The following is a 14,344-nucleotide window of genomic DNA, read 5'->3' as shown; positions in this document are numbered from 1 at the left end:
TTTTTCAAACGACAACTTTTAGTTTCATCCGTTAGGCGTCCGTTCGTGCTATCCGATAAAGTATGACCGAGGCTTTATGGTTATTGTGTTATTAGGTAATATTGTAATAGTTTAAGGTGTATTGTGTAATGGCTAAAGGTTCATGGTGTATCGTAAATGGTGAAATGGTATATTGTACACTGTACATGAGGAATGATTTAACATTTCTAACTTCAAGTAAATTTTAATGTGAAAAAGCAATGAAACAAGCTATTTCTTGACACAGACTACTAGTTTTATTTGTGAAAATTGCGCTTCAAAGTCTAAAATGGATAAAGGAAAGGGTGTGTGGAATTTTATTTTGTTTAATGATTCTGTATGATGAAGCTGTATCGTGTTACTTTTATTTTAGATTTAAAAAATATCAAAACATTCTTCTAAACAGAATTATACCTTCTTGTTCTTCTTTCGGATCCCCACTTGTCAGTTCTTCTATCATGTAGGTTTTCAAAAAATTAGCAAACGCGCCATCATGTCCGATGAGTTCCGTGAATGATCCTATTTCTCCTATTTTACCGTCAACTAGTGTAATTATCATATCCATATTTCTCAGAAAACTTAGTCCGTGCGTTACAAGTATTCTCGTCTGTAATTGAAGATATTAAAACAAAACATTACATATTCACAGTGTGATGTTTTAATAAACTTATATAATAGTTTTTGATGAAACATATGAGATATATCAATAGACAAAATATGATATACTATATGTAACATCATAAGTGACACACATTAAGTAATAAAAAGTAAAATCACAAAAATACGGAACTTAAGAGGAAAATTAATTCGGAAAGTCCATAATCACATGGCAAAATAAAAAAAAAAACGCTTAATAAGTGTTTGGTGATCTTTCGTTGAATAATGGAACATATTCAGATTCTTCGGGGTTTTTGATAGACTTATTAGAGATTCGGGTAATTTTGTTTACAGTTTTTCAAAAAGAAAATGTTGTCTTATATATCAAATACCGGGACAGTTACCTTTATTTTCCTCCTACTATATTAGTTTCGGTATTTAATTACTACAAACTTGCAACTGATTTCAGAATTGTAAAGCTCGTTTTATTTTCATGCAGAGCAGAGAGGTCATTATGCTCAATAGATCTGCTCACAAACGTGTAGTGATGTACAACACATATAAAGCACTAACTAACAAAATATAAGATATTGCTGTGAAGACTTTTGTGCATTTTGCATTTCAGTCTCCCATACTAAAATATTTATTTATCTTGGTCTAGAATGACGGAACATAAGATCAAGCAATTGCTGATCTGATTGATTTGAATTAGATATGTATCGTCGCATGTATTGTATCGTGTAGTTCTACCAGACCTAAAACATCCTTATTACGTTCGTACTCATAAATGTGTAATAACAACATCTGTTTTCCCGATTAGCCTTTTTTAATATGTCCTTTTCAAATAAATGTGTAGAATTATGTGGTTTACATTTAGAAATACTTGAGTATATTTTTCTCCTGTCTAGTACAAATGTACCTTAGACAATTTTTCACATCACATTTCATTGCATTTCCGCAAATACCCATTAATTGCAAACAGAAAAATAAAAGAACAAATTGCTTTCAAATCGTATTCAAATCTCTTTCAAATCGTGATTCTGTGATTTGTTAGTAGCATTTGCTTGCAATTCATTAAATGTTAAGTTAACCGATCAAACTTGTATCCCTTTTGTTCCTGTGCACAAACTTTAGTTATTATGTAACTTAAATTTCAAGAATACTCTATAAAAACGACAAATTAAAACAAAAACGGCTTTGAAACATGAAAGATATATATTTTGAATTATTATTAGTTTCCTACGACTGACAAATTCAAGGGAATATGACGTATTTTGATTTGGTGATATAATGAAGTCTAGCTAAATACACTTCTATCATAATTTTGATTGATTGGAAACACTAAGTCTATTTAATTCCCAGGTAGATATATCCTTGGTTGTAGTGGGTACAAACTTGTTAAAATCGTTGATAATTTTATTTCTTTTTTCCTCATTAGACTCGATCGCCAATGAAAAACTCTTGTTTGATGAAATCACATCTGAAATACCTAAACAATTAAGTTTGTTTTCATGGATAGCTGTTAACTGATACGTACCTTGTCCTTTAAAATACCGCTTGGGCCTATAACTGAATCGAAAATATGTTTACCAACGTGTGAATCTACAGCACTTAGTGGGTCGTCTAGGAGATATATATCTGCATCTTTATACAGTGCTCGTGCTAAGCTTACTCTCTGTTTTTGCCCTCCACTTAAATTGATGCCCTGCAAAGAAAAATGAGTACTAGTATTCTAAATCAGTGTGTTTTTATTCATTTTAATGAGTATCTGCAGTATTTGCATATATTTAAGTATGGTATATTATCTTGTATATTTATGAACACTTAAAAAGATTTTGAAAGGTGCCGAAAATTCAAACTAAAAATCAACAGGAATTTGAAATGCATAGAAAACATAGAATATAGATTAAGAAATCACGTCCTCATTTATAATTAAAATCTTTAGCTCAATGGTGTGCGAAATAAAATACGCAAACAACAAACAACAACATTTTGATTTTCAGTTCTGTTTTCTGTTTTTACTAAAATATTTGAACAACGGGTTTAATAATTTCTTGCGTCCGAAGCGCTTTTCTGGATTTACCTTCATCAGGAACGCTTAAAGCCAAACATTTGGAATCCAAAGATGTCTAAATACAAAAACCCTTGACGAGCTGTATGTCAAAAATACCTAAAATGAATAGTCTAATTCATCTAAAGCCAACTTTGGCTGAGTAATAAATGCGCCATTATTTCATGTATTAGTGCAAAGAAAAATATTGTTTTTAGAAGAAGTAGATCTTAAGAAGAAGAGATAACAACTGCATATTTTACTTTTTCGCCGATTTCAGTTTGATCACCAGCAGCGAATATTTCTAAGTCTGTTCTTAGAGATGTTGCATCAATTATTTGCTCGTATTCCTTCTGCTTCAGTTCATCACCGAATAACACATTGTCCTGTAATGTCGCATTCATTATCCATGCTTGCTGAGCAACATATGCAACTGAACCCTGAAGAGAGACATGATATTGAAATACATAAAGTGATTTTTAACGTAAGGAGCCCCTTATCAATGTCAACATCCATAATTATAAGTAGTAATTGAGAAAATATAAAAATAATAAGATGGATTATGATAATCAATGAAACAACTACCAAATGCAACAAAGTAAAAATGAAACTTAAAGAGAGAGGATAAAGATAAAAGATATTTGTGTGATATGGGGTTAAAAATTCATAAGCGTTCCACTGAACCCAGTGTATTGCCTACTTTTGCTGTTAATCTCAGGCTCAACAAAAAGGAGTAAAAACATATTAAAATTATTCCTCTAATGAAAGTTGTCCCTACGTGCCTTTCCATTGATGTTTGCTATATCCGTCTTCATTTCACCAAGAAGTGACGTTACAAATGAAGGTGTACCTACGTACCTTTACATTAATGTTTGCTGTTTCCGTCTCCATTTCACCAAGGAGAGACGTAAGGAATGAAGATTTTCCAGATCCTACAGATCCAACTACAGCAATGAGTGATCCTTCTGGTATCTTCAGGTTTATGCTACAGTAACAATAAGACATGTAATAGTTATCAAAGATACCAGGATTATAATTTAGTACGCCAGACGCGCGTTTTTAACATATATCATTATAGTAGTAACGCAGCGACAAGGTTTGGTAGCATTGAAACGTTTAATCCCGCTGCAAATGTTTGCATCTGTTCTAAGTCAGGAATCTGATGTACAGTAGCTATCGTTTGTTTATGTAATTTATACGGGTTTCTCGTTTCTCGGTTTACAAGTCTAGTAATTTAGGGCCCTTTATAGCTTGTTGTTAGGTGTGAGCCAAGGCTCCGTGTTGAAGGCCGTACATTGAACTATAATGGTGTTCTTTTATATATTGTTATTTGGATACGTTGTTGTCTCATTGGCACTTATACTTCATCTTCCTATATCTAGAGATGTACAAAATTTATTTTGTTTGGTATGCTTTTGATACAGACGGTCGGGTTAAGCCTCATTAGAGCTGAATGTATGTCCTTGTTTGTATAATTTACCGACTTTTGATTAGGATTATTTATGCATTGATACACATTAATCAGCCTTTTCTATCGATTCCATGTATGTTTCTAGGTGTTACCACTTTAATAGTTATTGTACAACTTATATCAGTTGTTAAAAAAATGGTCCTAAAAGAGGGACAGTCAAACTCATTAATTAAAAATAAACTAAAAACGCCTGGCTAAAACTGAAAATCAAAAAAAGACATGACACAACATAGAAAGCTACGGAATAAGAAAAACGAACCCTTCTAAATACAAGGGTGAGTCTCGGGTGTTCTGGAAGGGTAAGCAGATCCTGCTAAACATGTGGCACCCGTCGTGTTGTTTATGTTATAACAAAGGTAGTCTACTTCTGGGAAAGTAAGATATAATTGATATTCATGTCAACACCGAAGTGCTGACCACTGGGCTGGTGATACCCTCGAGGACGAAACGTCCACCAGCAGTGGCATCGATCCAGATGTGTAAATAGTTCTCAAAGGTACCAACATGATAATTTAATACGCCAGACGCGCGTTTCGTCTACATTAGGCTCATCAGTGACGCTCAGAAATGGTCAATCAACTTGTGATAGCGTCTGAGAGAATTATAAATTTGCTATAAGTGTTTTGGCAACAATGATTTTCATTTTCAATGAAACATTGTACACTCATTTATATAAGATATTTGATGTTCATTTGTACCCTTAATTCAACAATTCTTATCTACTGTAGAACCAAAACTCACAACAAATTGTTATCATAAAAAAGGATACACTACCACTTTTTCAACACTCCGCGGATAATATCAGACTGAACTCTGAGTATTGCAAAGACGTTTCTTGTAATTTGATTTTTCAATTGAGTTATTTTGGCAACAATGATTTCCATGTTTAATTAAACATTGTACACGTTATACATTTATACATAAAATATTTGAAGTTCCTTTGTACCATGAATTCAACAAATACTAAAGTTATACTGAAAAACAATAACAATCAAAACAAAGGAGTAAACAAAGACTCACAAAACCAAACGACATTTACATCATCAGTTATAAATATTAATAAGAAACAACACAAACTCCACTAAAAACCGGCAGTGAACTTAGGTGCTCCAGAAGGGTAAGCATTTCCTGCACTGTATACGGTACCCGTCGTGTTATTTCTTTGTTCAGTTTAGTAATGATGGAAGGTTATTATAACCGAGGAAGAATATCAGATATGATTTCTGACACACTTTTATCATAATGGCTAATCAGCTCATGATGGCGACCGTAAAATTTCTTAAGTGAGACCCTTAGTTTGAGTGATTCATATCCCTGTCTTAGCAACTTGCAAAATAATAAGACGTAGAAATTAAAGGACGTGAATGAGTGCCAAACAACCAAATCTCAACCCTGTAAACATATAACAACTATTGGTCAACGTATAGGCTTCAACGAGGAGCTTTGGCTCATTTCGAACAGGAAGCTGTAAAAAGCTGAAGAATTACTGAATTTGTAAAACAAAACAACGGCTGTATATATATATATATATCGGCGAGGGAAGAGCCAAAACTTTGTGAAAGCAAATTTACAGATCTAACATTGTTGGGTTGATGTTTAGACGAGTTGTATATATATATAAAATTATATCTATAAGTACGTCTGAGTCAGTGACAACTCTTCAACAGATTCATCCATCGGATTGCCATCAATGATGGTGATACTTGGCTGTGTACATAATGTATATACAACTCGCCTAAACGTCAACCCAACAATGTTAGATCTGTAGAATGTGATGTTTATCAACTGTTTTAGGCGGTTTTTTTTCCAATATAATCATAGAACTTACTTTTATTATTTTGTTTTATTTCATACGCTTATATTTTTCAAAGTATCTAATACTTACTCTTTCAATATTGTTTCTGCCGTTTTATCCCACTTGAAGTTTCCATTATCTAACGTAATTCCATATTCTGCATATAAATTAAAAAAATATTCTTAAAGATTACTAATTCTCTATGTTCATAAAAAAAAATGCAATGGAACAAGGTCAGGTTTTTCTCAGCCTGTCTTTACAGTGGATGTTGGATGTGTACGGATTGATTATTTAGTCTTAGTTGCATGTAATTTGTATTAGTTGTAAGTGGCTTTGAACTAGCTGTCAGTTAACTTCGAGTTTTCTCAGATCTATCCTTTTGTTGTTGCGATTTACAAGTACCCGGCCACGTCTGCATGCATTTTTGTCCATCTAATCTTTTTTTTTATTTTTTGTATACATATAAGTAAGATTAACGGGTTGAAAAACATGTTATACATTTCCACTTGTATGTTTGTCCATCTGATGAGTTCAGCCTTTTTAACTGATTTTCATAGTTTGTTCTTATGTTGAACTGTTTTACCACTGTCCGGCGTAAGGAGGATGGTTAGGATACCGCTATCATGCTTAACCGTTACATTCTGTATAGTACAACCTGTCCCAAGTCAGAAGCCTGTAACTCAGTCGTTGTCATGTGTTTATGTGTTACATATTTGTTTTTCGTTCATACTTTGTACATGAATAAGGCTGTTAGTTTTCTCGTTTTATATGTTTTACATTGTCAGGCCATTTATAAATGATTACTCACTCGTCTCTTCACTCCGTGTTATAAACTCGTCATCGATTTCCTCATTGTTCAGAAACTTTTCAATCCGTTGATACGATATGTAAGCCTATAACATAAATGATGCAAAAACAGATGTTAAGGAACTTTGCTTGTTATGTTTTGGGATTTTGTCAGATAATGGAATTCCCTGGTTTGCAAAACTTCTATTTGAAAGCCTAAAAAAATGGCCTATTGACCCCATGTTTCTTTTTATAAATCTTTTACATGTATAATGATAAGCCATCTGTAAAAGTCTTATAAAAGTTTAATCATTTTTAATACTTTTTGGAGTTTTCGGTCAACAATGCTCTTCAACTTTGTATTTGTTTGACTTTTCAATGTTTTGATAATAGCGTCACTGACGAGTTGTATGTAGACGAAACGTGCGTCTGGCGTATTAAAATATAATCCTAGTGCCTTTGATAACTATTTACACCGCTGGGTTGATACCGCTGCTCATGGACATTTCGTCCCCGAGGGTATCACCAGCCCAGTAGTCAGCATTTCGGTGTTAATATCAAGTATATCGTCATTTTTATATATTTCCTTTTTACAATACTTTGAATTTTTCAAAAACAACTAGAGATTTACTTTCCCAGAAGTAGATTACATTAGCTGTATTTGGCACAACTTTTTGGAGTTTTCGGTCCTTAATGCTCTTCAACTTTGTACTTGTTTGGCTTTTTAAATGTTTTAATCTGAGCGTCACTGATTAGTCTTATGTAGACGTATTAAATTATAATCCTGGTACCTTTGATAACTTTTTGAAAACTTGAACTTGATAAAGCTATATTTTCTCGCCAGAATTTCAATGGCTAATATTTCGAAAACAAGCACATTGACCTATATATACCAAATATTTGCGAAAGCAAATTTACAATTGTCGGGTTGATGTTTAGACGAGTTATCTTTTGTTTACCCCCTATCAATATAAACTAGTTATTTGAAAAGTTGGTTATTTTTTAATTGAGATGCGAGTTCTCTTAAGTTTTACTGCAATCTTGAGAGTAAAGAAGTCTTTACAATTGTGGAGAAGTTTGAAATAGGAACATGACGTCATACTGCTATGTGCAAAAAAACTAAACTACATTAAGATCAAATCATTGCTGAATGTGTAATTTTAAACAATGAAAGCTTATTATAAAAGAAAATGAGGTTCAACAACGAGGGCAAATCTGATGTCACTGATTATAAACTCTTGATGTTTGATTTACACATAAATTATAACCTCCAAGATCAAAGGCTTGTTTTTAAATCTTGGAAATTAAATACCTCTAAAAATACAAAGTGATATTCATTTCTAATTCGTTATGATACTTGTCATTAGCAACTAAAACCCAACGTTTTTTATTGCTATGCTTTTCCTCTACTATAATCATCGCATTGGTAAATGGTTTTTGCTAGAACGCAGTCATTCATATCAAAATACTAGAATAAGTGTTAATGTTGACGGCAATCCTTTAAATGATTTCAAAAGACACCATCATGTGTTTATTCCGAAATGGAATATTTTTCACAGATATTTTGAATTCGTCAACATCATTTTTTATCTTTAGTCTTTGCCTTGAATGTTCCAATGTGTCACTGATTGTGGCTAATCATTGCATTCCATTTGTTCTGAATAACATCACGAATGCCGCTTATGTTGCAGGATATTCTTATTATTTGTAATTTTCTGGGAATAAATCATGGTTTAAGGAGTGAATTGTCTTTCTCGGTATTTTGAAGGCCTTTGCTTTTTCAGTCGTTTGTAGTTTTCTATTCATAATCTTGTTGAATTTTTGTTAATTGTTAATGTCTAATTTACCCTGTGGTATATCATTTTTGTGTTAAGGAGTACCTATGCCATTAGTAAAACCAAAGCGGGGTATTTCCATTTTTATTTTGGATTTTTCATTCATCATGAAATGGCTATATTTATTTCTAGTTCTTTTGTTCAAATATCCAAACGTAAATGACACTCCTTTGCCAAACTGAGAACCCACCAATGTTGTATCTGTAAATTTGCTTTCGCAAATTATTTTTTTTTCCTCGCTGGGATTCGAACCCTTGCTACTGCGATATCGTGACATCAAATCGCCTGCACTGCAGCCGTCCCGCTAGACCACAGGACTACCTTGGCTTCACAAAAGTAAAGCTTTCGATGGTCGTATGTTACATTTCCTCGTCAGTTTTAATCTAGCGGCGTACTACAGTGCATGATATGTATAATATATATACATATATAATTCATATATATGGAAGTGTTTAACGACCTTGACTGGCCTTTCAGCCCTCGCACGGTCGGTAATATAATTCAATCAGGAACGTGTAGAATAAATTGAAAACCCCACCAATGGCATATACGTAATATAAGTGAGAGGATTAGCAAGCTATAAACCCAAAATGTATTCATCGTTCTACATCTTCTTTTTTTGTATCTTGTAATCATTTTCTACGTAAGAAAATGTCGGTACAAGTTCAGGGATATGACTACTGTTATAGCTTTGTTTGACGTGTTCGTGCTCTTGATTCTGTCATTTTCTAGGGGATTTTCCGTTTATAGTTTTCATCGGAGTTCGGTATTTTAGAAATTCAACTTTTTGTAATGCACGCATCATCCGTCAGGTGAAACATGTTTCTGTTTTTTTACACTTACCGTATTAAAATTGTTGATGGTATGTGTAACGGCATGCAAAGCCCAATGAAGATTTCCAAACATCCAGGTGAACAAGAATATTTTCTCAGCTGATATAGCATTGTTTGGGTACAAGTACACGTACGAACCAAAAGTACAAAATGATATCTGAAAAACAATTCAGATAAAATAAAAAAGAGTTGTAATGTAAAATATAATCTTGCAACTTGTTTGTTTCTCCTTCTTATAAATGGCATTATCATTGGCATGACATTACACCTTGTTTGTCTCTCATAAGAATATATTTCATTATCGTGAGTATTCTATTGCTCTTTTTTAACATGCACAATGACTGCTTAATTGAATGATTTATTGGTTTTAAGACTCCTCGATATTATATTTTAGATAAGTCATGTCGTACATCTTGTTAATACTTATATGCATTTTAAGCAATGCAGGATTTGGTGATTTATTTGAATGTAAGAGAATTTCACTAAATTTTGGATGTGTACTGATTGATATTTATGTCTTGGAACTATGACTTCAATTTTAGTGGTCATTTCCTGCGATTAGCAGTTAGTAATTTAGGGTCCTCTAATATGCGCTTCATGTATTATTTTGTTAGTTGTATTTTGTGCATTGTCCAAATCTGGTTAATAGATGTTTATAATTTGTTATTTTGCTGTGTTGTTAACCACTGTTAAATGATTGGAGAGGTTGAATCACATATTTAACAACGCTACATTCTGTGGGTGCCTATCCAAGTCAGAAACCGACAACTCAGTGGCTGTCGTTGCTGATTGCATACTTTGTATTTTTGTTGATTTTACTGGTATCAGGTCCATGTAGACGATGGATTTGGTTTGCTTATTTGTCTCTTTGAATTGTTTGTTGTCGCATAAGCAAGCACTTCACAAATCTCAATTTGAATTTATCATGCCATATGTCATGTCGAATGTTAGCCTGTACTTACCTTTAGTGTTGTATGCTTTGACAATTAGCCGATTAATTATTGTGACATTGTATTGATTGAGGATTCATTCATGATTGGAAGTTTCATACAGATTTTACAATATTTACCATAAAAGGTGTAGATGATGACAATGCGAACTGGAATGTTTCAAGTCTTTTAGTTTTTTGTCTCATATTTAACTCTTTGTCGCGTATTTGTGTAATACGTTGCATAAACGACTCTTCCCATGCATACATCTTCATAACCTTCAACAAATTCAAAATAAAATGTCATGGGTCTATCTTATATTTCTGAACGAAACAGAGGACTTTAAACCCAATGTTACTTTTTGTTTTTGTTTCTTTTTTTTACATAAATTAGGCCGACAGTTTTTTGTATCGCTATTTCGGGGCCTTTTATAGCTTATCTGCTATTTTTCTGTTTCTGTTGTTATCTGTTCTATGGTCGGTTTGTTGTCTCTTTGACACATTCTCCATTTTCACTCTCAATTTTACTATGCAGTATTAGTTTTGCAAATGTTAGCGTCTGTGTCATTTGGTTGATCGCATTAGCAATCATACTATATCTTCTTGTTTTAATTCACGTATTACTATAATAAAATGAATTTATTATAAAGTATAACAATTAAATTTCATGAAAGTATCACACAGTATTTCACTGTCAGGGAAGTTGTTATAAATGTCTGTCAGCTGTTAACATTGAAATGTAGTGTTATAAAAAAAACTTTGATGCGCATTTCAATAACTAATGTCTCTTCGGTGATGCGCAAGGTAACAATGATTGAAAGCTTTCAGCCTAACACAAATGCTGAAGAGCTGGAGCACATGAGACCACCCCAGTGTTTGGTTGGGTTCGTATTGCTTAGTCTTTAATTTTCTATGTTTTGTCTTCTGTATATAATTATTTGTCTGTTGTTCTTTTTTATTTTTAGCTAAAGCGTTGTCAGTTTATTTTCAATCAATGAGTTTGACTGTCCCTCTAGTATCTTTCGTTTCTGTTTTAAAGCCAAAATGTGCTATATTTCTATAAAGGTGGAAATATCAATACACTACCGCCAATTTGATGACAAAGCTACTTACGCGTATCCCATTCAATATCTCATTCATCATTTTGATTCTTGCATCAGTGAAACTCTTCTTTAAAACCTGTTTAAAAACAAGAATGTGTCCAAAGTACACGGATGTTCCATCATTTTCTATGTTGAGTGGTCAATGAAAAGGCGATAAAATCTCTAATTTGGCATTAAAATTAGAAAGATCATATCATAGGGAACATGCATATATGTTTACTAAGTTTCAAATTGATTGGACTTCAACTTCATTAAAAACTAACTCGACCAAAAACTTTAACCTAACGCGGGGACGAACGGAGAGAAGGACGAAAGGACGCACAGATCAGAAAACATAATGCTCATAAATGGAGCGTAATTATGTAAACCATACATATTCTATATTTGAGCATTAATGGATGTCCATTTTAGGTTAATAATTTATTGTATCAACATATATTGAATGGTTGTTACCTAGTATTAGTCAATATTTGGAATTGGTGGTCCAAATAGAAGCAGAATATTTATTTGGCGACAAAGCGCATTGCCATAACTGCTTCTGCTGAGGTTAAAAAGAGTGTAAAAACCCAATTAAGTAGTGGTCGTGTTGAGTTTGCTGCATTTACGTTAAGGCAAAACATTACAACTCATGAATATAAAAAAAGAAGATGTTGATTGATTGCCAATGGGACAACTATCCACAAAAGACCAAACTTACACAGAAATTAACATCTTCAGATCACCATTCGGCCTTATACAATTATCAAATTTATTACTATATAGTCAGCAATAAAAGGCCCCAAAATGACAATGTAAAACAATACAAACAAGAAAACTAACGACCTTATGTATGTACACAAAAAAAAAATATGTAACACATAACCAAACGACAACCACTGTATTACAGGCTCCTGACTATGGACAGGTACATATATACAAAATGTGATGGGGTTAAACATGTTAGCGGGATCAAAACCCTCCCTCCCCTAACCTGGGACAGTGGTATAACAGTACAACATTAGAACGAACTATAAAAAAATCAGTTTTAAAGACTTAACCCATTAGATGGGTAAAAATAGAATGTCAATTTAACTTTTTGGTTCATTCGTCGTTTATGATTTTAAAGTTAAAACAACAACTTATCGAAACGGTAAAAATTTGGGAATGCAATTTTTCATTTTCATTATACAATTGTTATCGTCGATTATTGTTTTACATTTATTTCAGCAAAACTATAACGCAGCTCTCAGACACGCGAATCAATGAATGACTATTTTATTTATTATATCTGTTTAGTTCATGCATCATTTTAAATATAACGAAATTTTATGAGACTGTCATCAAAGTGAGAGGGATAGCGCTATAAAACCAGGTTTAATCCACCATTTTCTACATTAGAAAAATGCCTGTACCAAGTCAGGAATATGACAGTTGTTATCCATTCGTTTGATGTGTTTGGACTTTTGATTTTGCCTTTTGATTTTGGACGTTCCTTTTTGAATTTTCCTCGGAGTTCGGTATTTTTGTGTTTTTACTTTTGACCCCGATTTCACGGCCCACTGATTTTTCCATGTGATTATGGACTCTCCAATTAGATTTTCCTCTAAGTTCCGAATTTTTGTGATTTTACTTTTTTCCCGACCTTTTTAAAATTTACCTTGGTTTTCGGCAATTTTGATATATTATTTTTAAATACATAATGACAATGGAATAGCTTTTTACGAGTCATTGTCATGTTGTGGAAATATTACGTTTATAGTGGTCCCTCTATGACAATTGCTTCCGCACACTTTGATGTTTTTAGACGGCAAAAAAAACAAACAGTTGAGTTCATAAAGTTTTTAGACCAAACAAAACCAGCTAGTTATAATTATAATCAAATACTGTATTTGCTGATATGGCCATTTGTTGAAATATTTGTAATACAACTAGTAATTCATTCTATGATCAAAATACGTACTAGAATGCTCTCTTGAAGTTTGTATCCGTCGGTACACATTGAAATGGCATTAGTTAAAAGTTGCGGCTATGTTTACTAAAGAGTAAAGTTTATTACTCAACACATCGTCAACTTACACAATAATTATCAGTAGTGATTAAAATTTAATTATTTATTCTCTTCTGTTTGATTTTAGATCTGAAATAATCTTTAAAAATAGAATTACTATACTATCTTTTGAAAAAAAACCAATCAAAACGTTTTAAAACATTAATCACAGGTGACGTCGCACATTCCAATCCAAACGTTTAGAGAAAAATATGATACTCACAGGGGAATATGATACTCAGAAGGGAATACGATTTTTTTTTTCCAAGTCACGTGCGATAGTTTTAACCAATTCAAATATTGAGTTCGCTATAAAAAAATCATTATGCAGTGGAATAATAATTACCATTATTACTTACGTGAAAAGCATGTGATTTCTTTATGAATATTGAAAATATAGGCATAAGTACCACCAAAGCACCAATACCTATCACTACTGCATTTCCTGTTTAAAACAATGTACTTTATAATACAAATGAAGCAATGTGTTATAAATAACTGTACTTTATAATAAAAAATGAAGCAATATGTTATAAATAACTGTACTTTATACATGATACATGTATAATGCAAATGAAGCAATATGTTATAAATAACTGTACTTTATACATGATACATGTATAATGCAAATGAAGCAATATGTTATAAATAACTGTACTTTATACATGATACATGTATAATGCAAATGAAGCAATATGTTATAAATAACTGTACTTTATACATGATACATGTATAATGCAAATGAAACAATGTGTTATAAATAACTGTACTTTATAATGCAAATGAAGAATTGTGTTATAAATAACTGTACTTTATAATACAAATGAAGCAATGTGTTATAAATAACTGTACTTTATAATGTAAATGAAGCAATGTGTTATAAATATAACTGTACTTTATAA

General features: G+C 32.4%; 1 protein-coding gene across 1 annotated transcript in view; it reads right to left on the bottom strand.

The window, feature by feature from the left end:
- LOC134724488 (multidrug resistance-associated protein 1-like) overlaps nucleotides 1-14,344 on the bottom strand; it is a 59,986-nt gene that overhangs the window by 19,976 nt on the left and 25,666 nt on the right. The window contains exons 11-20 of the mRNA XM_063587533.1: nucleotides 13,802-13,887; nucleotides 11,427-11,492; nucleotides 10,455-10,592; nucleotides 9,396-9,542; nucleotides 6,740-6,824; nucleotides 6,022-6,088; nucleotides 3,524-3,650; nucleotides 2,929-3,105; nucleotides 2,153-2,320; nucleotides 433-625 (exon numbers count right to left, since the gene is read on the bottom strand). Coding sequence (XP_063443603.1) covers nucleotides 433-625; nucleotides 2,153-2,320; nucleotides 2,929-3,105; nucleotides 3,524-3,650; nucleotides 6,022-6,088; nucleotides 6,740-6,824; nucleotides 9,396-9,542; nucleotides 10,455-10,592; nucleotides 11,427-11,492; nucleotides 13,802-13,887 — 1,254 coding nt within the window. The remainder of the gene's footprint in view (nucleotides 1-432; nucleotides 626-2,152; nucleotides 2,321-2,928; nucleotides 3,106-3,523; nucleotides 3,651-6,021; nucleotides 6,089-6,739; nucleotides 6,825-9,395; nucleotides 9,543-10,454; nucleotides 10,593-11,426; nucleotides 11,493-13,801; nucleotides 13,888-14,344) is intronic.

Source organism: Mytilus trossulus, chromosome 7, assembly GCF_036588685.1.
Source record: "Mytilus trossulus isolate FHL-02 chromosome 7, PNRI_Mtr1.1.1.hap1, whole genome shotgun sequence".
Lineage (NCBI taxonomy): Eukaryota > Metazoa > Mollusca > Bivalvia > Mytilida > Mytilidae > Mytilus > Mytilus trossulus.
This window is presented reverse-complemented; position numbering and strand designations above follow the sequence as displayed.